Below are 24010 nucleotides of genomic sequence, written 5' to 3' on the forward strand. Positions count from 1 at the left end.
AGCTTTGTTTTTCTTCTTTCCTGTCTCATTAGTCATCCCACAACCCTACAGATTAGTGACCTTTTGGAGGGGCCCCACCCCTACTTTGGGAAACACTGGTCTAAAACACAGATCTGTATATAAGGAAGTAAGTAGGTAAGTAGTTAAAACGACAACAACAACAATAAAATGCTACTTAGACATTGGTGCATGAGTGTTGACAATCTAATAATGTAATATATAATAATATATCAGTCACAGGGGACATTGTACTGCAAACTTGACTTTTGTAACTTATAGTATATGTACATTGTGCTGCATATTATACTTTTGTATTATTACTCAAGTGGGGTTTTCAGTGCAGGACTTTGTTTAGTTTTTTTCTTAAGAGATCTGAAAACTTCTTCCACAGATGCAGAGAAGTGTGACAACAATACTGACATCTAAAATGGATTCCCGGGTTTCCATGTGGTCATTCACATATTTAAGGGGTAACATTTATGTATCTCAATTTATATATATTATCATATATACACACACATATACATGCACATAATTTACACCATAATCACTCTCAAGCATAACATTTCATGTCATTTTTATTTAGTTTTTTGTGTCCTGCACACAAAGTGCCCAACCCTCATGGGTTTTAAGACATCATCACAAAATACATTACATTCAAAATACAGATTATCACACAGCTCGATCTCTGAACAAAACAACCCTCCTACTTTCCCAGGCTTTATCAGGACAATTCGCAACAAAAAAGGTTCCCTTTTTAAAGCACAACTCCAGTTTTTCATATTCACCCAACCAAAAGAAATTAGCATTAATGGAAGACACTTCAGTAAAAAAAAATACATTCCTTAAATCATTATAAACTGGGCAATGAAACATCAAATGAATCTCCTTCTCACCCAGGTCACACATCAAACAGAGCCAGTCCACCTGTCTCCACAGAACAAACTTAGAAAATCAGAATCAAATAGAAAGTGATCCAAATCTGTACTGACGAGGTCTCTTCATCATGGGGTGTTGAGATAAAGCAGCCCCTTGTTTCTCAGACAATGCCTCTGTCTTCTTCCTGTGCTCTACCGCCCCCCGCAGGCCCAGGTCGGTACTGCTACAACCACCCATAATAGGCAGTAGGAGTAGAACCGAGCCGTCAGTCTCGTCTTCACAAGGAGCACGCTTGTCGGAGGTGATACCGCCCTCCTGCCGGCCAAAACCACCCCTGCCTCGGCTTCCGACATTGCAACAGGAGCCGGTGTCCGGTAGCAGGATGCATCGATCCGTTTGCTTGTAGCCGTGCCTCTCCGGCGGATCCCTCCATGCGTCAGCCCCGGCAATGGATCAGGAATCCGGTGCGGCGTCCGCAGGGAGTTTCATCTCCCTGAGCGAGCACGAACAGAGGTATTACTCGGGTCTCCACAGCCTGTGTCACGCTGACGCCTCGGGGACACTGTCGTCCGGCAAAGTGGCGGAGCTGTTCAAGGCGTCTCAGCTGCCTCCTGAATCCCTGCATAAAGTGAGTGTTTCTGCGCCTGCTTGGTCATCACATGTTACCCAGTGTGAAGGGGCTGGGAGCTGCGGCTGCGGATCACTAAAAAAACACCCTCAGTGATCTGCAGGAGACACCGAGCAGGGGCTGTAGGATCACCTCTCTGTGTGTGTGTGTGTGTGTGTGTGTGTGTGTGTGTGTGTGTGTGTGTGTGTGTGTGTGTGTGTGTGTGTGTGTGTGTGTGTGTGTGTGTGTGTGTGTGTGTGTGTGTGTGTGTGTGTGTGTGTGTGTGTGTGTGTGTGTGTGTGTGTGTGTGTGTGTGTGTGTGTGTGTGTGTGTGTGCGAGAGAGAGAAGGGTTTTACACACCTTTTCTTTCCCTCCTCTGTCTCTCTCACACACACACACACACACACACTCACAGCAGCCCCTTCCCTTCACTTGCTGCATCAGCTGTGCATCTGTCTGCATGTTCCCTCACTGCATGTCTGTTAATCCACAGAGCAGGAAATACACTGTATATTGTATAGTGACCTTCAGGGCTTTTAACTGTTAGAAATTAGATAATGTAGTGTCGTTTCAATAGCAGCGAAGTGTAGATGTGTGCACTGGTTGTCCACATTTTGAATTATTCTTTGGTCAGTTCAGGTTGGGATGTGCTTCTGTACTATATGGGCTCAGAGTTCCTGTTCCTGTCATATTCACCTGCCATTCAGAGTTAGGTCTGCAAAATCTCCTCTATTTAAAGGACCATACCAGTGGTTTTGCATTTTAGAGTGTTTTACTGCTAAGGACAGACACTTCATTCAAATACGAAGCCATCATCACAGCTAATGCTACTTTTCAGGCCCAATTAAGCTCATTTTGCTCAATCGTTTTGTCTATAAAATGTTGGGAAATGATTGAAAAATGTCTGTTATAGTTTCTCAGAACCCGACGTGACAACTCAGGTTGTTTCTTTTGTCTGACCAGCAGTCTAAATTCCTATCAAATTGAATTTACAGTGATTAAAAACGTAGAAAAGTCCTCACACTTTAGAAGCCGGAACTGGAAATTGTTAGCAAGACAAATGATTTTAACAATGGTTTGATCGGTAAAGTAATGCTAATTGTTTTTTGCTCCACACATAACAATTTTGCGAACCATGCTGCTTTATTTATGGTAGTGGCCTATTTTTTCTATAGTTCCAGGCAGCCATTGTTTCCATGAATTCCCATCACAGTGAACATCAAAGCGAGACTTTGTAGACTGGAGATTAAAATCAGAGAACAAAATATAAATACTTGATTTATTCTGAAATATTGTTATTTTTTTATTGTTCAGAATTTGATAGAATATCAGCTGTGACTATACCACTGCTCTACTAGCATGTTTTTTTTTTTTAATAATAACGGCACTTCAACAAAAACCTTTATTTTGTGGGGGGAAGCAGTAAACAACATTAGAGAACAGTAACCGCTGTGTAGAGGCCACAGCTTTGAATGACTTCAGCACGTCTGCGCCCGCAGGACATCACTAGTTTCACACACTGCTCTGCTTTGATCTAGGTCCATTCTCCGTCAGTCTCTTCCACAGTTCAGTAACTGTAGTGGGTTTCTAAGACATTACTTTGTTGCCAAGGATTTTCCAGAGGTTCTCTATGGGGTTTACATCTGGCTGCTGTTTAATCAAAGTAACACAGAGTCCCTTTAAGTCTGCATACATTTCTGTCTGAGTTACCTTGTTTTAGGGAAGGCTGTACAGACATTTTACACCATTACCATACAGCGATTATGTGACTATAACAAAACTTTACAGACTTGATGTTCACTGTGATGGAACAGACAACTCGTATCATTTTCAAAAGTCCACGAATGGATTTTTAAACGGTACAGAAATGAATGGAAATCATTGGCCGCGAATAGCAGGAGGGGATAAGATCAGCAAATTTGAAGTATATACAGTAAGATATTCTCTCTATTTTCATAGAACATCTTTTTAAAGTATGATACAACAAGTGCTGTTTTTCACTGGCTCCAAAACTACTAAGTCAGAATCATTTTTGCTGACCCATAAGGCACATGAACATATTTTTCCAGTTCAGATGAACACCACAGATTGTGGCCTCCATTCACGCCACTCACAGTCCTGTGGGGTCAGCTCCCGGCGATCGCAGCCCATTGTGTCTCTGTGTGGGTGTCAGGAAGTTTGGCATTGAGCTCTGCTTCCTTCCTGTCCGGCCTGGATCGCAGCCACCACACGGGGGTGATTGACACACAGCCTTCTGAGCTGTGTTTGGCCCCGCTGCAGGATGCCTGCAGGGTCACTCTTGGACTCAGTGCTGATTTCTGGGTCATTGTGTCAAAGGTATAAGAGAGTCATAAATGGTGTGTTTCCTCTGGATTATTTGATGACATAGAAGTGTGTGTTATAATTTGAGTTAGTGTTCACTGTAAATATACTCTGCTATTTGTCAAAACAAGGGGAATTTCCATCGCTAACTGTGAGTAGAGGTGTGTTTTGTTGAGTCATGATTCCCCGTAGACTGGCCAGATTTACAGAGGAAGGATCTTTGTGTCTAGCCTGTGTTTACAGCAGATAAGTAGCAAAAGCATGACACTTCCTGCTCAGCTGTCATTGCTTCACACACATTACTATACAATGGAATCAATTGTTATGCGGATTAAGCCATTTAGGGTGCATAATGGAAGGTTAAATGTTCAGTTGGATGCCTCCCTGTGTGAGCAACTCCCTGCGTGTCATTTAAATATCGACTTGAAATTGCTGAATTACCAATTAGTGTTTCTGCCCAAGTTGGTTGTCAGGTGGAAAGTGGCATCTCTAGTATGTTTTGTTGTGCATAGGGACAGGTGGTGCTGTGTTGACAGACATTGCTGTGGAACCTGTCTGGTTGAAGAAGGTGTGGCCTTGTTTAAATTTAGGTAACTGGGTGTTGGTGGCATTGTCCTGTACATCCAGGATACGCACAATACACAAATCAATCTTGGTTTAATCAACTACATTGTTTTAGTCATGCTTGCGGCTAGGCTCGAAAGGCAATATCAGTCTGTTGGTCCACTTTGGTCTGGACTGAAATATCTCAAAAGCGTGGATGTATTGTCATTGAAATTCTGGAGGCCATGCATGGTCCCCTGAGGATGAATCCTACTGACTTTAGTGATTCAATGACTTTTATTTTAGCATCATCAGAAGATCGAAATTTTGACTTACCTGACTTTCCTTTTCCGCCTTTGTATTGAAACTGTTGCACAATAATTTCCCTCGGGATAAATAAAGCTTCTTGAATCTTGAATCTTGAATCTTGAATCTTGAAAAGATTTTCTCGGCCGACCAGTGGTTGTCATTTAGAGAGATAAGTCGACTAATCAAAGCACGTATATACCCAAGTATATTTTTTGGTCAACCATTGTTTGGTGATTGATGATGATTCAGATTCACAATGGACAGTTCAAAAAGGGTTGACATTGTTGCAGCAGAACCAGAAATATCATCTTTCTATTCCATGCATTTGCCCTCATTCCCTGTCAAAAATGGCACCTACACTACCCACAATGCAACTAAACCACCAACAGTTCAGTTGGAGGTGCGTTATTTTTGTTCCCACCTGTGGTCTGCCTAGTGCCACCTTCTGTGCTGTGATTGGCTAGTATCATTGCTTCAACGTGTCCTTGTGATTGGAAGCTATGTGGGATTGTGAGTGACAACTTTCAGTGGTCATGTTTCCTCAAGCATCATGTCTTTTAAAAACTTCACATTTCTGAATAGTATCTAGTTCAAAGTGAAGTTAAAAGTCAGAATCATTGAAACTGAAGCACTGCCTCGAGCAGCGTCAGTGTTGGCTCCCAGGAAGCTGGTGTTCAGCTCCAGGTCCTGCAGCCACAGATGGATCCAGCTGGTAATAGCGACTAATATAGCCTTGAGCCGCTAGCCTCTAGCAGAGATGAGGAGCGGGGTCCAGAGGTCTGGTAACATCACTTCTTTCTAACTCCACATCCACACATTGTTTTCATTTACAGACTTGCAATCTTCAGTCCCAACTGATGCGGACTCAAGTGATGTCATTTGAGGCATTTTATCAGACTTCACGCAGCCCTCTCAGGAGCCACAAAAGGCACAGCTTGCAACGTATATCATTTATTTTTCACATAGTCAGTAGTATTTCACAAGATTTGTTAACATGCTTTGATGTGTAAAATTGGTTGAGTTCTCCTTTAACTTTTCATGTAGTCATCACGACATCATCAGGTCAAAATTTCAGTGTATTCAATACTTTGGTAAATACTTCCAAAACAAATGACATTTCCATCAGACATTTCCATAGCAAATGTTAGCATGCTAACACGCTGCATCAAGGCTGGACACGGTGCACACTATACACTTAGCATTGGTGTGTTAGCATTGTCATTGTGAGCATGTTTGTGTTTTCATACTTGAACAATGACACTTAATCTGGTAAACACAATATATGTGTTGGATATCTAGCATATTAAATTATCCAAACTTGATTTTCTCATTCACATTGTCATCAGGGCATATCATTTACTAATATGCAGACTGTCAGTGATTTGGGCATTTTTCCATCTTCTTTAAATAACTTTCCTCTCAGTCCACATATGTGACCTCCCAGTCTGCTTCCTCATGGCCTTTAGTGATGTTCTTGAAATAATCTCATCGTAAATCTCTCTTTGCTGACCACAGGTGTGCTGTCTGTCCAGCCTCTCACTGGCCTGTATTGTTTTGGGCCTCTTCTACTTAAGAAAGCTGTTGATTGAATACAATGCAGGTCTAAGTAATGCAGAAGTAATGTCGCATAAGGGGATATGAGCCACACGCACCCCACCTGAGCCTCAACCACATTAGACACTGGATATTAACAGCACTCCTGCTGTTCATATTTCCTAAACACATACCAGCAAATGTTTTCTTTAAAAAACTGGACTTTTGGATCTTGTGTGTTTATAAAAAACATTATAGCGTTAATCCGCTGTTGCCAAAAGAAGAGCATCAGCTTACCTCTATTAGAGGATGTGTCACTGTCAGTCACCCCCACCATGTTGGAGCTAAAACAGTACATTGGACCACCTTGTGCGTATGTGTCCAGGCCTTTTTTGTAATAAGGATAAATGTCAGTTTTGCCTGAGTGAGTGTCTGGAATTATCATAGGTACAATTTTGGGGATGAACTACAATATCAATGAATCAAACGGGAACAAAAGATCATTATCAAATTAGACCAAATCTCCATCACACAAACATTCACAAGGAAGTGATGAATGCCCAGAAAATGGGTGTAGTGTTTTCTTAACTCCGGACAGAGTCAGGTACTGTATTTAAGAGACATGTACATTTAGTCACAGAGCAGCTTGTGTGCACATCAACACAGTTAAAAACAGTCTTACTTTTCAAGAAATACCTTTTTTTTTTCAAAAGAAAATATCCTTCTGATATATTTCTGGGGATTACAGATTGTCCTACGTAATCCAAATCTTCTTTGTTACGCCCAGAGCAGTCATTGTACCTCTAATCAGAAGAGTACTGTATAAACAGACCCCACTGTGCTGCTGATCCCTTGACATTCAGTTTCTTCTAGCTTTATTCTGTCCGTAGAGCCCAAGCAGTCATTTCACACATTAACCTTGGTGTAAAATACCAACATGTTTAAGATTACTCTGGTCCTTGCTGGATTAGGTGTCTGGAATGCACACTGTTGGCGGTATGAAACATGGTTGTCTTTTTAAATATGATTCTGAGCTTTCTGTCTTTTTTAGGTGACTGAGTTGTGCGGAGCGAAGCGTCTGGGCTACTTTGGGACGCCTCAGTTCTTCGTGGCCCTGAAGCTGCTCGCAGCTGCCCAATCTGGTCTGCCCATCCACCTGGAGAGCGTAACAGCCAGTAAGTCTGCTGCTCAGAGAGGAGGCAACTTATGAGAGCAAAAGGGGATCAGGAGATTATCTTCACTGGCAGGATTTGGTCTAATCTGGATCAGAGGGGAGTCGCGTGAAAAGGGCTAAGTGGGTTTGCCCTTATTACAAGAGTGCACAGTCACACCCCAACCAGAGAGAAAATCTGTTTTCTACAAAGCACATGATGGATTATTAGGAAGAAAAGTATGTTGAGATTTTTATATGCACCGCAATTTGGTTCAGCAGGAGCTCACCTCGTCAGAATAAGACACTTAAAGACGCTCATACCGATTAACTCCCTCGGTCTAATTCTAGATGTATCATACAGGAAGCTCACATTCAGACGAGACTTTTAAAAACTCTGCTTTAATGCATTAGGCACTTTTGCTTTGACTTATTGCCAAGGAATGGGAAACAATGACTATGTAATAGAGAAAGAAAAAGTCCTAATCTAACATGAAATCACAAAGGATGAAAAATAAGCCCCATGTCTTCCTTTTTAGATCTACCTCTGCCCAGATTTGTTGGGCTGAAGAATGAACCAGAGATGCGATACTCAGCCGTCCCTCCAAGTATAGACAGTCAGGGGGCTCAGTGTGGGACTGCTCCTGGCTCCGTCTCCTGGACTCCAGCTGACAGGAGCACCTTCAGACACCTGGAGGCCAGTGTAGAGAAGAAGGTAAGCTCGGGTTGAAATTTCTAATGTGTCCACCTCTGACCTTTAAAAACATCATTGTGACAAGATACTCTTCAACATGTTAGATTTATAGAGCTCATTTGGAGTTTGGAGTAAAGCATTGGATTATTGTGGCGATGACTTTGAAGCACATTGAGTGGGGGCTGCACAGAGGAAACGTTTAGAGCAGAGCAGAGTTGGTGCACTGAGCAAAGACATTCCAGCCAGCTCTAATCATCAGAGCAGAAAGACTTCGTTGTTGAGAGATTAGAGGAGGACAAGCCTCCTTCAAGGTTCCACACCGGCCACAAGTATGCACAACACATACCTAATGAAGCATTGATGTGGATTCTACAGATGGCAGATTCTTGCTGATGTCAGCACGGTCACAGTTTGACATGGATGGCACAAATTTGGGTTCTCAGTGCCAGACTATCACTATTTTAATGCTACATTATACTTAAAGGTCCCATAGCAGGCTCATTTTCAGGTCCATACTTGTATTTTGTCTTTCTACTAGAACATGTTTACATATTTTGATATTTATTTTTCTCATACTGTCTGTCTGAATATACCTGTATTACCCCGAAACTCCGTTTTAGTTCATGTCTATTTAAGCCCTCATCCTGAAAAGCCCAAAAGACTAAATCGATCACTTGATTTGTTTTGAAGTCTCATAATAATTTCAGATTAATTTTGGAATACATTTTTGCACAGAAGCAGGATTATGGATCTGTCCCCATTCCTCTCCCCTTCCTGTTATATCTCTGCTGTTCTCTGTGTAATTACAGTATACAATTCCCCCCCCAAAAAAGTAAAAAACAAACCAACATTGTTTTTGGATTAGGATTAAGACGTCTGTATGATTTATCGTAATCTCCTCAAAACTGGAACATTGGGGCGTCCTGATGACCTAGTGGTTAGGATTGCAAAGGGAACCATAATAATTACATTTTCCTCCAGCCTCACCAGACCTCAATGCAATGCGGCACAGTTTGGCCCAAGTTGGAACAGGCTGTTCATAACGTTAATGTCCCACTGAAAATGTGCATAACCCAGTCACACTGAAAATGTTAGATGGAGAGTAATGACAAGGAGTGTATGCACAGAGGCTACTTGTACTTGACTACGTGAAATAACAAATAATCTGTCCCCGAAGGAACCTTGGTCCCCACCACGATCACCATGCAGTTCACCGCCTCGCTCGCCACTGACCTACCGCGGCTACACGTACACCAAGCAGAGAAACGGGGGAGGCTCAGAGATCGGTAAGGTGGCCTCCAGTCCTATAGTCCACAGCAGATATACCACAGAGCTATACTCGTCACGCCTGAGGATTTCAAATATTTCCGAGACCTCAGGTTTTAGTTTTATTTCAGTTTTCAGACGTCCAGTGTTGGTGGAAACATCTCTCCTTTGCATCTGTTTTGATCACTAGGAAAGGTCCTTTTTTAGCATGGTGGGACCGTTTCCAGCACATCATCCTTACTCGTAGTCTCTGTGATAAAGCTCTTTCCTTTTTGATTGCTTCTGGCGGCAACCCAAATACTGCAGTGGACTAAAACTGCAAGATGTACATGTCCTGCACTAGTCATGTATTATGAATTAGAAATGAATTGAAATGTAAAAGATGAGGTCTTACTGCATCTCTGACACCTGTTCCTGATTCCTCTCTCCCAGCTTTACACTCTCCTGGTCCTTTGATCTGTAAATCTCTCATTCCCTCTGATCACATTTTTTGAGGGGTGTAATTGCTATGTTAGTATCAGGTTTCTTTTCCACCAAAGCCATGTTTTTCTCTCCTATCCTTCAGCCTATGAAAGCAAACATTCCTCACGGCTGATCGGTCAGCTAGAGCAGCACTCCTCACCCAGTCACTACGGCACCAAAGCCACTGTGGAGCATCCTGCTATGGCTCGGGTAAAGCCAGATTTATTATAGTTTTACGATCATCTGAATAGCTCTTTATAGTTCTTTATATTCTGATTACTGTGTATCTTCCCAGGTTTCCTCATCAGAGAGGCTGGACCAGCAGGGACTAGTGGAGTATTCTGACGACGACCCCTGGAGGATCACAGAGGAACAGCTGGAATATTACACTAATCAGTTCATGAGCCTGCAGCCTGACCTGGGCGCTCTCATCCTGGGTATGGACCCTCCCCTTTCCCCTTCCAGCTGCACCTATTTAAAAAAAACAAAAAAAAAAACATGTTCAAACGATTTCACCGCATTGTGATTCTTTTCTAGGAACCATTGCAAAGAACTTCTTCACAAAATCCAAGCTCCCAATACCAGAACTTTCACACATTTGGTAAGTGCTGACTCACAGTGTTGTCTGTCCTCGATCTGTTCTGGGGTCAGTCGAGCGTTCATCAGCCAAGCACCTCAGCATGCCCACTGAGATAGACAGTAGGCTAATATTAGAAGTGCAGACCTTCGCTGTATTCTCATCCTCACACAAACATGTTTTGTTAGTTTTTACCTGTTTTATCCTTTGCAGGAAGAAGGGTGACTGAATAAACTAATATGTAATTGTAAAATCGAACACTTTGATCTGTATTTAAAAATATCAATAAGTTCATTAGATACTAGTTACTCACAAACTTAAGGGAATGTAGACATTTGGGGATTTATGCTTATTCGCTTTCTTGCCAAGAGTTCTATGAACCTGCAGGAGTCAGCTAGCTTTGCACAAAGTGTGGAGATGGGGGGGAGGGGGGGGGCAGCTAGCATGGTTCTGTCCAAATGTAACAAAATCTCAATGTTATTGACACTTAAATTTTAGCATTTTTATTTACCTGCGTACAGAGCCAGATTCGCTGTTTCTATTCTTTGAGCTAAGCTAACCGGTTGGTGGTTAGTTTAGCCATCACGAATATCAAGCTATTCCTTTTATGTTAGTTAGCTAACATTCATTCATCTTCAACCGCTTGTCCCTGTCGGGGCCACGGGGCTGGAGCTGATCCCAGCTGACATCGGGCGTGAGGCGGGGTACACTCTGGACAGGACACTAATCTATCACAGGGCACACAGAGACAAACAACCATTCACACCTACGGGCAATTTTAGAGTCATCAATTAACCTTAAACACCTGCACGTCTTTGGACTGTGGGAGGAAACTGGAGAACCCGGAGAAAACCAACGCAGACACAGGGAGAACATGCAAACGCCACACAGAAGGGCTCCAGCCCGGATTCAAACCAGGAACCCTCTTGCTGTGAAGCGACAGTGCTAACCACCATTCCACCATTCCATTCCACCGTGTCGCCCAGTTAGCTAACATGCTGTACATAATTTGTTAAATTCACTACAAAAAAGCAGAAGTGTAAAAGCAACATGCTTGGACAGAACCAGGCTATCTTTTCCTGTTTTTAGCCTTTATGCTGAACTAAGCTAGTTAAGAATGGTATCAATCTTCAAGAAAGCTAATATACACACCATTGCCTCAAAATATTTCTTTAATGTTTACAATACTGTATTTATTTTATATTAAAAGTTTCAAAATGTTTCTATGCTATGTATATAATAATTCTGTATCATGTTTAAGAGACAAAAAATAGTGGTAACACATTTAAGAAAATTAAAGTTATTGAGAATACAAACTGTCTTCAGTAGTCCCCGTCCCCTCCCAAGTTAGCAGTAATACATTTTTTCAGCTGAAAAATATAGTTTATGAATTATAAACGAATATTTAGTTGGGTTTGAACTGAACTTTTCTTTCATGAAACTCCTAGGGACAGGAAATAGGCATGTTTTTTTTCCAGAAAACCTATTCAAATATGAGGAAACTTTGGACCTGCAAAAATAAAACGTCACTAAATAGTTTTTTTCCACCATCCTTATTGACCTAAATTTTATTCTCAGCTCCACTCATTTTTTCACCATGTTTTTAGGGAGTTGAGTGATGTGGATAGAGATGGAGCGCTCACTTTCTCCGAGTTCTGCACAGCCTTTCACTTGATTGTGGCGAGGAAGAACGGTTACCCTCTCCCAGAGAGCCTTCCCCCAACGCTGCAGCCAGGGTTCGTGCAGCAGGAAGAGGACACACCGGATACTCCTGAAGTAAGGGCAACAGCAGTGAATCTCTTATCTGAAACATTTATGAACTTGTGTCTTTACTGTAGTTTCTCTCTCTCTACATTGTGTTTTTTTACAGAGTGCTGAGCCTCTTATTGTTTTTGAGGATGCTGAACCAAGGCCTAGTCAGATGGTAAACTAGACACTCTTATGCCAGTTTGAAAAAAAAGTGAAGTCCCTCTTTGGTGCCTGTAGGGGGCACTAACAAGCTGAACATGAGCCTTAGTCCAAGAGCATGTCCATCATCATGTTGAGCTGAGAGCAAAGTGCATTTGAATTGCAGACTCGCACACTTTAAGTTATTTCAGTCTTTGCAGGCAGCAGTGTTTCTTTGTCTTGAATTATATAACAGATCCGTTTTTTTTTTGTTTCTTTAGGATCGGAGCATCATAGAGAGGCTCCAGCCCAGCCTGGCCTCAACGAAACCAGATTTGAAAAAGGACTGTAAACAAGGTAAAATGAGATGCACCATTTTCAAGTTTATTTAGGCAATTAGTCCAAAAATAAGGAAAAAATCCGAATATGTCAAGAAAGCAACATCTTTGTGTGCCTAGTGCTACTGCTGATGTCTTTCTCAATGTGTCTACAGATGTAGGTGTGATGACGGTGACAACATCGCAAGAAAAACGGCTGCTACATCTTGGTGCTTTTCCTCAGAGGCCAGGTGACACGAAAAGTCCTTTTAAGAAGCCCATTACCCTCAGTATGGAGTGTGTTCAAAATCTTCTCACATTTGGTGAAAATATGTAGTTAAGGTCTTCTCAGAAATTGAAATACACAGTTAGCACACCGCAGTGTTCAGGTGCATCAGAATTTTTTGATATATTTCATCAATTAAAAAAAAGAAAAAGAAAAAATGACATTGAAAGGATGTACAGTGATGGCTCTGAGGGGGGAAAGGTAACCTATACTTACCTTTATTATTAAGCCTGGGCCCCACTCCGGCCCCTGACTATCTTAAAGAGGCTGTAATGGGCCATTTTAAAGCTGCAGTGAATATATTGGTATAAGAAAGTCGTACATTGGTACCAACCATGTCATGTCATGTCACGTCACGTGAAGGAGGGTTAATAAGGTTCCAGAGTTAGGCTAAATTTTGTCGAGGGAAATACTGGCATGGCTATTTTAAAAAGCGGTCCTTTGACCTCTGACTTCAAGATATCTGAATGAAAATGAGTTCTTTGGGTAAAAGTCTCCCTTTTACAGACATGCTCACTTGATAATCTCAGACAGTTTGGGGCAAAAAACATGCAGTACAAATGTGTTCTTTTCACCTATTCTAGTAATAATTTCTGCATACTTGGTCCCTTAAGAGCCTTTGAATTACATAAATGACTAAATAATTAATTAACTTGGGGGTTGTATTCGATATCCCTAAAATGGCATGTGGTCCCAGTCTCCCTCTGCCCATTTCAAATGGTCCAGGGCTGCCACTGGATGTGTCGCGTTGATTGAGTTACTTTACACACACAGAATTACAGTTTGGTTCCACAGGGAAGTAGTTGCTTCTCATTACAACAATTCAAACAAGACGAACAAAAGTCTAACGTGCCCTTATTTTATGTACCTTTCCTCACAGAGCCCCCTCAGGACCTGGACCCACACATGAGGACAAAAACTAGACCGAGGTGAAAATCCCCCCATCACTTACAAGTATTCTGAACTCTCACGCATTGCTCTTTAACCTCATAATACGTTTTGTTTTTCACATCCAGGTCCTACTCCAGCACTTCTTTTGAAGATGCGATGAAGAAAGCAGAAGAGCCTCCCACCCCTCCACCTCGACCCCAGAAAACCCACTCCAGAGCCTCCTCGCTCGACCTCAACAAGCTCTTCCAGCAGGGTGCTCCAGGTACAACTCATATCCACAGACGCTCCCTGTCTCCACGCTCTTCTCACAATATTTATTTTCTAACACGCAGGCTCAGAGCATGAACTGCCCGGAGCTACGGCGCATGTTGCAACCGAGTCATTGTGTTTTGTTTGTAGCAGTTCTCCTTTCATGGGAGAACAAAAGGGGAAATAAAGCTGGGTGGGTTTTATTGTTCAGTCTGAAAGGTGAGAGGCTCACCAGAGTGCAAGTCGGTGACTGATGATGAAAATACGGGTGGTTTATTAGTGTTTAAAGAGTGATATGTGACTCCTTACAGGAAAATAGAGGTAAGCCCTTCTAGTTTAAAGCTCAATGATATTTCACCTGGATTTTAGGCATAAAAAGTGGATGGTTGCCGCCTCCTCCAGCCCTCCCTCCTAGACCCTCAACTTCACAGGTAAGCCTGCTTCTTTAACGGCAGCGATGCTTGTGCGCTCTTCTATCAAGTGAACAAAGCCTTAGTTTGTCCTCGGAACTCCCACTCTGCATATGTCTCATGAATTAATGATGAAAGAGAGCTCTGGCTAATCAGTATCTATCATCTCTATTGCCAGGTTTCTCATTTTATCAGCGTTTCAGAGAAAACTCCCCAGAATAAAGTGCAGCAGCCAAACTTTGCTGACTTCAGTCACTTTAGAGAACAGGTGAGCATGAAATCCGACTTTCATCTTTGATTTGACCTGGTTGGGGATTGCAAATATAGCGAGCGGAATTGTCTCTGTGTATGGGAAACAAAATTAGCCGGCTCAAACTCAAAATCCAGTCACGGATTGTCAGCGTTTTCCACTCCCTGATGTTGCTCCTTCCATCTCAGATGTTGCACCGTAAATGTGTCTCTGCGGCCATGTTTGTTAAATATACAGGCCTCTATTTCAAGACACAAAACAAGCTCAAAGGTTATGACAGCTGCGTATATCAAACTCAGCTCGGCTAGGGACTGCAGGCGAGTCCGAATACATCACAGATTTATTTATGTCTGACGTGACATGTCGTTCATTTAGTCTCAACATCATTCTCTTTCTTGACACTTTTTATTATTTCAGTCTGTATATACTTGTATCCTGTTTCCCAACACAACAATCCAGTGCATGTTTAAAGTATATTATAGCACATTGTAAAAAGATAGATTTCCATGTCTTTTTTTTTATTATTATTATAAAGCAGACTTAGGTGCTATATAAATACTGTGAAAGTATCAAAACGGTCAATCCACAGAGAAATGCACACAGATGTTTTCATAAACTGTATGTGCGTTTCCATTAGGGTCGAATACCCTGAATGAGGCGGGTCGATCTCGCCGAAACGCCCCTAATTTGCATGTGAGTCGCTCGAGCGGTTGTTTGTTGGCCCTGTGAGAACAGGCCGTTTTTGTCCCCTGAGATATACCCGGTTGCTGATTGGATGTAGCTCTCAGCAGGATGTGACGTGTGGTAGTACAGACACCACAAAACGGCGAAGTAGAGTAGACACTTTTATCCAGTGGTGCAGAAGAACGCAGCGCAGAAAATGATCTGTGCACGCGCATCTTTGCACAGGCTTGTTAAAATGAGTGCTGCATCGGCCAGGAGCCTGCAGCCCTTTGGTGCATGCTCCCTCTCTCCCTCTTCTATTTACACACGCACACACACAAACAGAATCACACGCACACACACGCACAGACCCACACACACACCGTATTGCAAGCGGATTGACAGCCTGTCAATGCCCAGAATTTTAAAGCTGGAGTGTTTTCTTTCATTTTACTTGTAAGTAATACGGGCCACCTTTAATCAAATTGCAATTCTGTATTTCTCACTTGGAGGAAGAACGGTGCACTGCTGTATCACTGATCAGCTGATCACCGGCGATCTAAACCTATTCATAGTGAAACGTCACCTCCGGAGTCTCATAAATCCCTCTGGGGCCTTTTTTTTGTAATGGAAGCACGGCGAGTGAACGGCCATTTGAGAGGGCGTGCCCTGAAACTTTCTGAGCGGCCACATTTTAGCCTTATGGAAACACACCTTGTGTCTTTAAACGAGCCGTCAGACTTCTGTAGAGTTGTGAGGTCACACTTATACTTTACTGTATATATAGATAGAAAGTGCTGCTACAGTGTTGTTATAGTCATTTCCCGGCTGCAATGACAGTGCAGAGACACCAAGAGCACAGATGGTGAAAACTCAGAAACGCTGTCCCATCAGAGCAGACTCAGCTTTTTCAGGAGGGGGTCTTAAGGGCGCACTCACACTGTCCTTCCGCACCAGGCCAAAACACGGTTTTTCAGCTAAAGCCTAGTGCGTTTGAGCATAATTGCGGTCAGCTGGCCATCCACGGCCCGCCTGAGAGAGGTGGGCTTTTGTAGAGCCTGTTTGCACATGTACAAGCACGAGCGTGCGCACGTGTACGAGCACAAGCACGAGGCCTACGGCGGTAGCGGTATGTGCGCCTGTTGGGACATAAAAAATAGAAGGAGGGAAGGTTCACGTTGGTGTGATGCGGGGGTGGAGTGTTTACTGCAGATTTGGTCGGATGAAAATATTCAAAAACAGTCGACAAGACGCACAAAAACTCCGAGGTCTGTGGAAAGATTTGTAAACAAAGCCACACACACGCGATCAATGCGTGTGACGTGTTACGGCGTGATGGCGTATGGACAGCAAGAAGCATTTGCAGAGGCCCAGGCAGTGTGAGTACAAACAGGGCTGGGGCGCGGGGGGAGAGGGAGGGGGGACAAGTATCCTCGGTGCGGAAGGACAGTGTGAGTGCGCCCTAAGAGACAGGCGCTAAAACAGTGTTTCAGACAGATGGTGAAAACAGGTATATTCAGACACACAGTGTGAGGAAAAATTATATATTTTTTTAACATTAAAGTATGAAGACATGTTCTAGTAGAAATCCAAAAATACACTAATGAACCTGAAAATAAGGATGATATGAGACCTTTAATATTCGGCCTCAGTCCATTGCCTGCACATGAGATCTCTTTAAATATAAGGTATGTATTCTATCCCACTGACTGGCTCAGTCCTTCCTCTGTCATCTTCAGATGTAATTTAATCCATTACTGAGTTTGAATCTATTTTTAATCATTCATGGTTTGTATTTGCTGAATCCAGCAGACGTGCCCTCTCACTATTGTCTCTGTTATATCTAACTCCATCAGTGTTGCCTGTGTAGTATCACCACTGCTCTGTCTTCCCTCAGGATGTTTTACTTTCTTAATTAAAACCAAAAAGACTCAACGATCCCAAAGGTGCCTATCGCCTCTAGGTTTATTTTTCCACTTAATAAACTGAAACTCATACCAGCCCAAGCCCTTCAGAAATACATGAGTGAACTATAGGCGTAGTTAAAAATAGCTTCCTTAACATAAAACACGTCAGTCTTTAGTTAAGGGCGAATATTTGATACCAGCTTTTGCGGGGAACCCTTGGGAGCGGTTCAGTTTGCACTTGGTGAATGGAAAACCAGCATGTGCAGACATATTTACTGTTCATTCTTTGTTTTTTTCGTTCAAATTTTGGAAGAAAAGGGAAAACAAGTAACTTTCATGTGACTTGTTCAGTTAAACCAACCTTCACTTCTTACCTACTTCACTTCACTTTTCCGAACCACACACTTTTACTGTACTTTCTCTGTATTCTGAATATATCTTAACTTTATTTTTCTTTTCTATACTGGTGATTTTAGCCCAAAATCAACATATTATCATAAGAATCCTCACTTTGAAGAGGCATTGCTGTGAATGAGGCCTATTCAGAAGAAAACCACATGTTCAATACTGTTACAGCTCCTCACTAACGTGTGTGTGTAGCTTCCCTGTTTACCTGCACCGTTGATGAGGTAGATTCAACCTGGCAAGTGAAGTGAAGTGGTTCCTCGACCGAAAAAAAACCCACACAAATATCCCAGGTATTGTGTCATAGATTTGTGAGTAGTGAGTTTTTTTCTCAGAATAATAGCCCCTTCTCTAGGCTAATTATTATTTGGCGTAATAAGGGCCCTGGTACGGACGTCGGGCGAGCGAAGTCCCTATTGGATTTGCTCTGTTTCTTATTATTATTATTATTATTTTATTTTTTATTATTATTATTTTTCTATTATTCACAAAAATGAATTGCCCTCTGGGGGCTTTATCATATTCAGAAACTGTGGTAAAATTGTACAAATTTAATTTATTTCAGACTTGGGCATGGCAAATTGGCTTGCTAGCGCCCCCTAGAATACAGCCCTTACTTCAGGATTGACATAAATTTATGAAAAATGAGAGGCACATATAACTCTTCCAGAAGTACAAAAAAACCTGTTGGAGCGATATTCTAAACTCAGCAGGGAGTTGGTCATTTTTCACGTGGCATACTTCAACAAACAGCGGCAACATGTGGTGTTCGACGGTGGTCAACGGGCAGTCGCACCCGCTGGGCTCCACCGATGTAAGCTGTGTGCGAGGGTCATCACCTAAATGCAGCATCTTTGTTTTTTTGCCCAAAGCAGAGCAGAGCGCGATTATTTGTCAGTCCAATCACCTTCCACACTCACAAAAACACCACTCTAAAAAGTAAATACATTCAGACAGAGTTAAACAGTCTACGTCATCACTCCTCCCTTCCCCTCTGTGTTCTCTGGCTTCCCTCACTGTGCCACAGAGAGCTTTAGCTTCTATAACTTTATTTCATTTGGTTTGATTTTCCTTTTGTTGGTTGCTAAGATCTTGTCCTCAAAAAAGTCAGTTTATGACAGCATGTCTTCATCCCTCACATTGCTGGAGTGAAATAGCCGTGACCTATGGCTGATGTGACCACACATACTGCCGATGGAGCTCCTGTGGTTTATTGCAAATGTAGTAACTACTACTGCACCTTTTTAAATGTTTCCATGCTGTGGTTGTGTTTCACATGCAGTGGTGCAGTGGATCTCAGGGTCATTATTTGTGTCTGTGCTGTGTACGTCAGTGGCGTTGCTCAGCAAAAAAGGACTTTTAGCTTCCTTGGGTACAGTTTACAGCAGCAGCGTTAGCCTGTTTAAACTATCAGGAGAGCCCAGGCATTTCAACTGCCACCGCAATGGAGAAAGCAGCTCGTAGAAATGAGTGGATCAAATTCACTAAATCCAACATTAACAGATGAGAAAGGAAGTAGTGCAGAGAAAGTACAGAAGGTGCCGCCTTGCAATAAGTGTCTTCAACTTTTTAAACTCATCTTGCTATGAGGTAAAATGACGAAATTGACCTTCATGTATTGCCTGTCTTCATACTTTTGCACTATTAACCTCTCTGCTGAATGAAAGCAGGTGGGGATACTCTAGACGATATGTCTAGAAGAGAAAAATGGCTGAAATACAGCAAGAAGGTGCAATAAAAGCACGTTAATCCATCATGGCCGCCCCTGAGCAGGCAGGAAGCCACAGCAGGAGAGCGCTAGATCATGGTCCCCCCGGGGACGCCGCTGATTTATTCAGCTTCATGGATGACGCATTTCATCCTGCCTCTTTAGCAGTTCCCTCCTATTATTTCACCTCATTGTGACATCAACACTGGGGAAAATATTAACATACAGCTTAGGCTATCATCCTTGCAAATCATTTTTGTGTAATTTAATTTTATTCCTGCCTTTGCTTGTGTCTGTTGCAGGAGGAGACCAGTATGAAGCCTGAGGAAAAGGGGCCACGCTCGAGATTTGGTCCAAGTACTGAAGACCTGACAAATGCTTCGAAACAGGTGCGGACTGCTAACTTAGTCCTGTGAGAGTGACTTTGTCACAGGGAGGAGGCTAACTATCTTTTCTAAAACCCTCCTTCAGGACGTGATTGGAGTTTCTCACAGTCAGGCGCCACAGAAGCCAGTCCGCAGGAAATACCATCCAGAGAGCCAGAACCTGGAGACCATACCTCCACCTGCCATGCCATTTCCAACCCCCACCAAATCTGCTCAAAAGTCAGTTGAACATTTGACGGATTTGAGTTTACTTTCAAATTTCATTGTATGTGTATTGAACTGAGTAGAATGAGCCCAAGCTAGTAGATATGGCTAAAATTCAGAGAGTGAAAACTACATTTGTAACGTGACTTATGTTAAAGCTGCTCTAATCAATATGTTTTTTTATTAAGAATTGCCATATGTACATTATAAGGTTTAGAATTGTGTTCACAGCTAGTTGTGCTGCCCCCCAGTGGCTATAATGATTGATTGATTAATGCAGGTTTAAGAACTTCTTAAAGGTCCCATATTCTAAGAAGCTTGAGAGACTTATAAAGCAGGTTGAGGTGCTGTAAAAAAAAATACTATGAGAGAATCAAAATGCACACAGCCTGTAATCTTCTTTAAACAAGCCGCCAGGACTATGTAGACATGTCACAACTATACTATATATAGGAAGAAAGTGCAGCTACAGTGCCATTACAGTCAACCCCCGGCTGCAGTGATGGTGTAGAGATGCAGAGAGTGCAGATGAGGAAGACCTGGAAACGCTGACCAATCAGAGCAGGGTCTTAAAGAGACAAGCGCTAAAATGGTGCGTTTCAAATAGAGGGTGAATACAGGAATATTCAGACAGACAGTATGAGAAAAATAATGTGTTTTTAAACATTAAAGAATGTAAACATGTTTTGGTGGCATAATAGAGGACCTTTCAAATGTATGTGATTGTTAACCCCCGAAATCTATCCAGAAAGAGGAATTCAACAGACATGAATTAGGCACACTCTAACCCACTGTGATGACTGTAACATATGTGCTCCTGTCTCCTTATTGACCTGGCGGCTCACTGAACGTGTTTGTCACTGCGGTGGCCATCAATAACAGTGGTGACTGTGAGCAATGGCTGGTTGATTGATGTAAAAACCCCAGCGCTTTGATCTTGTTGTTTCCCTGGCCACTGTCTTTAAGTGCAGCAACCCATCAGTTTGTTCACTTTAACTCCCACATTTAATCCCATCTCCAAACACTGTTTACACCCAAATAACATTTAAAAAATGGAGATCGCTCAGGAGTTTGGGAAGCGTTTTTTGATATATTCCCTTCAGCTGCACTCAGAACAAAATCGGCTATATTACACTACTTCATCTGTCTAGAAAAGTGAATTTGAAACCTGATAAAAGTGGATCAAATTCTCTCTCAGGCCGCTGTCCAAACAGAAGAGGGAGATCCAGATGGCGATCCGCAAAAACAAGGAAAGCAACGCAGTGTTGACACGCCTCAACAGCGAGCTTCAACAGCAACTCAAGGTCAGCCCGTCTTCTGTTTCATAGAGCACAACATGCTGTTGATGCAACCATAGCAGTGTGTGTCTGCGTGTGTTTCTCTGTGCGAACGGGTGCGGACGACTTTAGTGGCAGGCCGCAGTGACTTTCTGACATTCCCTGCTCTCCGCCTCCTCCGGGACACCGTCAAATGGGAAAAACAGCTCCGCAGCTCATAGAAAATAAAATGGTGCTTACTCGACCTGATGAGTGCTCCATTAAAGGACAAGGACTTCACACACTACATTTCACCACGAGCATGGGAGAGTTTGTGTCAACACTGTTTCAAAAGTTTTCGCCTGTGAGTCAGAAGTGGAATTCTTCACGCTCTTTCGTGTCCAGCGTGGTGAAAAAGCTCCGAGCTCCACTGTCCGCTCCTCCTCCCCATCACTCATAGCTGAACTAATGGCACAGACTGAGCTGTTTGCATTGGGGATCTGCCCGTGGCACACGTACTCACATTTAGAACACATGCTGCATGCCTGTCATTCTCCTCGTAAATGATCCAGCAGGGAAACCCTCACGCTCACATGCAGCACTTTTATACCTTTAACACAACAGAGACCAAAGAATAAAATAGCCGCTTTTTAAACTTTTATAATGGCATTTATCTACTTGTTAATCTAGGATGTCCTTTATTCGCTCTAATTCTGCTCTTTCCTCGAAGCGTGTGTGGAATTTTGCAGAGAAAGGCATATGTGTCTTTATATAGACTCATGCCTTGTTGAAATACCAAACAGCCATTGGCATTCACAACTGTCTTCTTCAAAATAGAGCCTGGGCTGGTCAGGCATCCAACTACAACAGGGTGTGTGTGAGCAAAGGAAGGGGGTCGCATGGAAGGGAAGAGCTCTTCCTTGACCTTTTCCCTAGAGTTGAAGTAACATTTAAAATAAAGACACAGTCACAGTTCAAGAAGGTTTTAATGAAAGAAAGCTCCACAGATAAAAAAAAAAAAGACTATTTCATGTCGTTCTGAAGAATAAAGTATACTGAATAAAATGTCATATTTTCATGCAAGATACCTCCTAATCTAATGAGCAGATTGTCATGAATGTTCTATTGATTATTGACCTTATGATCTTTTCATGTACACACGTAAGGGGTCTCAACCCATAACATTTTCTGGGCGCTGTTTTGAGGAGTAATGAATTCCTCTTGTTGTCTAACCTTGGTTACCTTGGCGAACCAAACAAATAATGACACAAAGCTTGTGGGCTAGTGACTCGAGTCTGCAGCTACACTCACATGGCGTGGTCCTCTCAATGCAACATACTGTATATCCAGTGCACCCTGCAGCCACACCGCTCACTCCCCATTCTCCCCACTCCCCACTCCCTGCTGTGCAAGGTCAGAGCCTAGACGTCAAATATCAACGCTGTACGTGTTCTGCATTCTCACAATAATCCATTCCATGTGAGTTTGCTTACTGAATTGACCTGTGTTCTTTGCTTTGCCGCCCCCCTCGGTTAGCACTCCCACGGGTAAAACCCAAAAAGTCTGGGGTCCATGTTTATGCTGTTTCATATTTGGATGTAAAGTTAATATACAGTAAAGGGTTACATTTGGGGGTTCATCTTGTGCTAGACCATCGCGATCAGCATGCAGTGATTAAAGGTCATGTTTTTTTTTTGTTTGGATGTCTGCAGGTGGTCCACCACGAGAGGGTCACCTTGGAGTCCCAGCTGGAGCTCCTGCGGCCTCTGGCCTCGACGTGACTGTGCCACGTCACATTACCTGTGTGTCACCAAAATACATCAGCATCGCTATAAAACATGAATGGTTGAGCCAAGATACAGAAAATGTTTGTCTTTTGTCATGAATGCATAATAAATGTTAAAGGGTTGATGGTGGGGTCAAACAGGGATGTGACTCATGAAGTCCAGTCTCACATCCACATTTTAATTTGAATGATATTTTTCAGGATTAAACCATGTTTTTTTTTTTTAAATATCAATGTATGATATGCACTTGTAAAATATCCTGTTATTCATTGTGACTTTGTAACTTATTTTTCAGTTTCTTAGATGGATCTTACCTTGCTTACAATCCATGTGACAGTTTGTGCATGTATCGCCTGCCTCAGATACATGTTTCATGTGTAGTATGTTACATGTTCTGTGTTAATGATGGGACAGACATGTTTTTCTCAGTCCATCTGTCCATGTGATCCACATGTGGTCTAAAGCAAGAAATGGTGCTACAGATTAGTTTCTGAATCTGATCACTTTTTGCACTTAAAGCTTAAAACAAAAGCACATTCGTAATGTTTGAAAAAGCCACATTAGATATGAGTTTAATGCATTTTAGTTACAGATTTCCAGCCTGCAAACCAGATTTGATTGTCTTTTGTCCCACTGTAGCACTGGCACATGAGGCCATTAGGACACTAAAGAATGTTGACACTTGACACTGGATCTGTATGAAATATGGACATTTTACTTGAACTTGCTCCATCTTTTAACGTAAGCACTGTCTGATTGTTGATTTCTTTTTTCAAACCCCTTATGTTTATCATCATATGAAGAATTATTTCTGCACTGTCTGCAAGTAAGGAAAAAAATAGTTTTGAAAAGAGAAGAGCACAAAATTCCTCTAATGTTCTGCAAGATAGATTTCAAAACAGCTAATGTCAGGTGTGGTTTTGATTGTATCTATGCAAAGACGTGGGGCTGCTTATGCTTGCTTTAGACCATGTATCATCAGGAACAGTCTGTATGTATGGAGGAAACAATGTGGTTGAAATACATGATGGCATGCTTGATACTGCATGTTTGCTAAAGTG

General features: G+C 42.3%; 1 protein-coding gene across 1 annotated transcript; it reads left to right on the forward strand.

Moving 5' to 3' along the window:
- The first annotated feature begins 1179 nt into the window (after positions 1 to 1179).
- Positions 1180 to 23300, forward strand: reps2 (RALBP1 associated Eps domain containing 2). Its single transcript, XM_083940287.1, has 19 exons — positions 1180 to 1507; positions 7246 to 7369; positions 7884 to 8059; positions 9216 to 9324; positions 9870 to 9976; positions 10062 to 10203; positions 10304 to 10367; positions 11951 to 12119; positions 12214 to 12267; positions 12512 to 12587; positions 12724 to 12798; positions 13714 to 13762; positions 13850 to 13986; positions 14343 to 14404; positions 14562 to 14651; positions 19619 to 19705; positions 19788 to 19921; positions 21105 to 21210; positions 22875 to 23300. The coding sequence occupies exons 1-19, from the start codon at positions 1328 to 1330 to the stop codon at positions 22941 to 22943; spliced, it is 2010 nt and encodes a 669-aa protein (XP_083796413.1). The 5' UTR covers positions 1180 to 1327; the 3' UTR covers positions 22944 to 23300.
- Positions 23301 to 24010: the final 710 nt, after the last annotated feature.

The sequence above is a fragment of the Echiichthys vipera genome (assembly GCF_963691815.1).
Source record: "Echiichthys vipera genome assembly, chromosome: 3".
NCBI classification, from domain to species: Eukaryota; Metazoa; Chordata; class Actinopteri; order Perciformes; family Trachinidae; genus Echiichthys; species Echiichthys vipera.

What these genes read in the sequence shown, in the direction of transcription:
- reps2 (XM_083940287.1), top strand. Translation starts at nt 1,328, where the DNA reads ATGGATCAGGAATCCGGTGCGGCGTCCGCAGGGAGTTTCATCTCCCTG. An exon ending in TCAGTCACTTTAGAGAACAG is followed by an intron (nt 14,652 to 19,618) that starts GTGAGCATGAAA and finishes TGTCTGTTGCAG; the next exon opens with GAGGAGACCAGTATGAAGCC. An exon ending in AGCTTCAACAGCAACTCAAG is followed by an intron (nt 21,211 to 22,874) that starts GTCAGCCCGTCT and finishes GGATGTCTGCAG; the next exon opens with GTGGTCCACCACGAGAGGGT.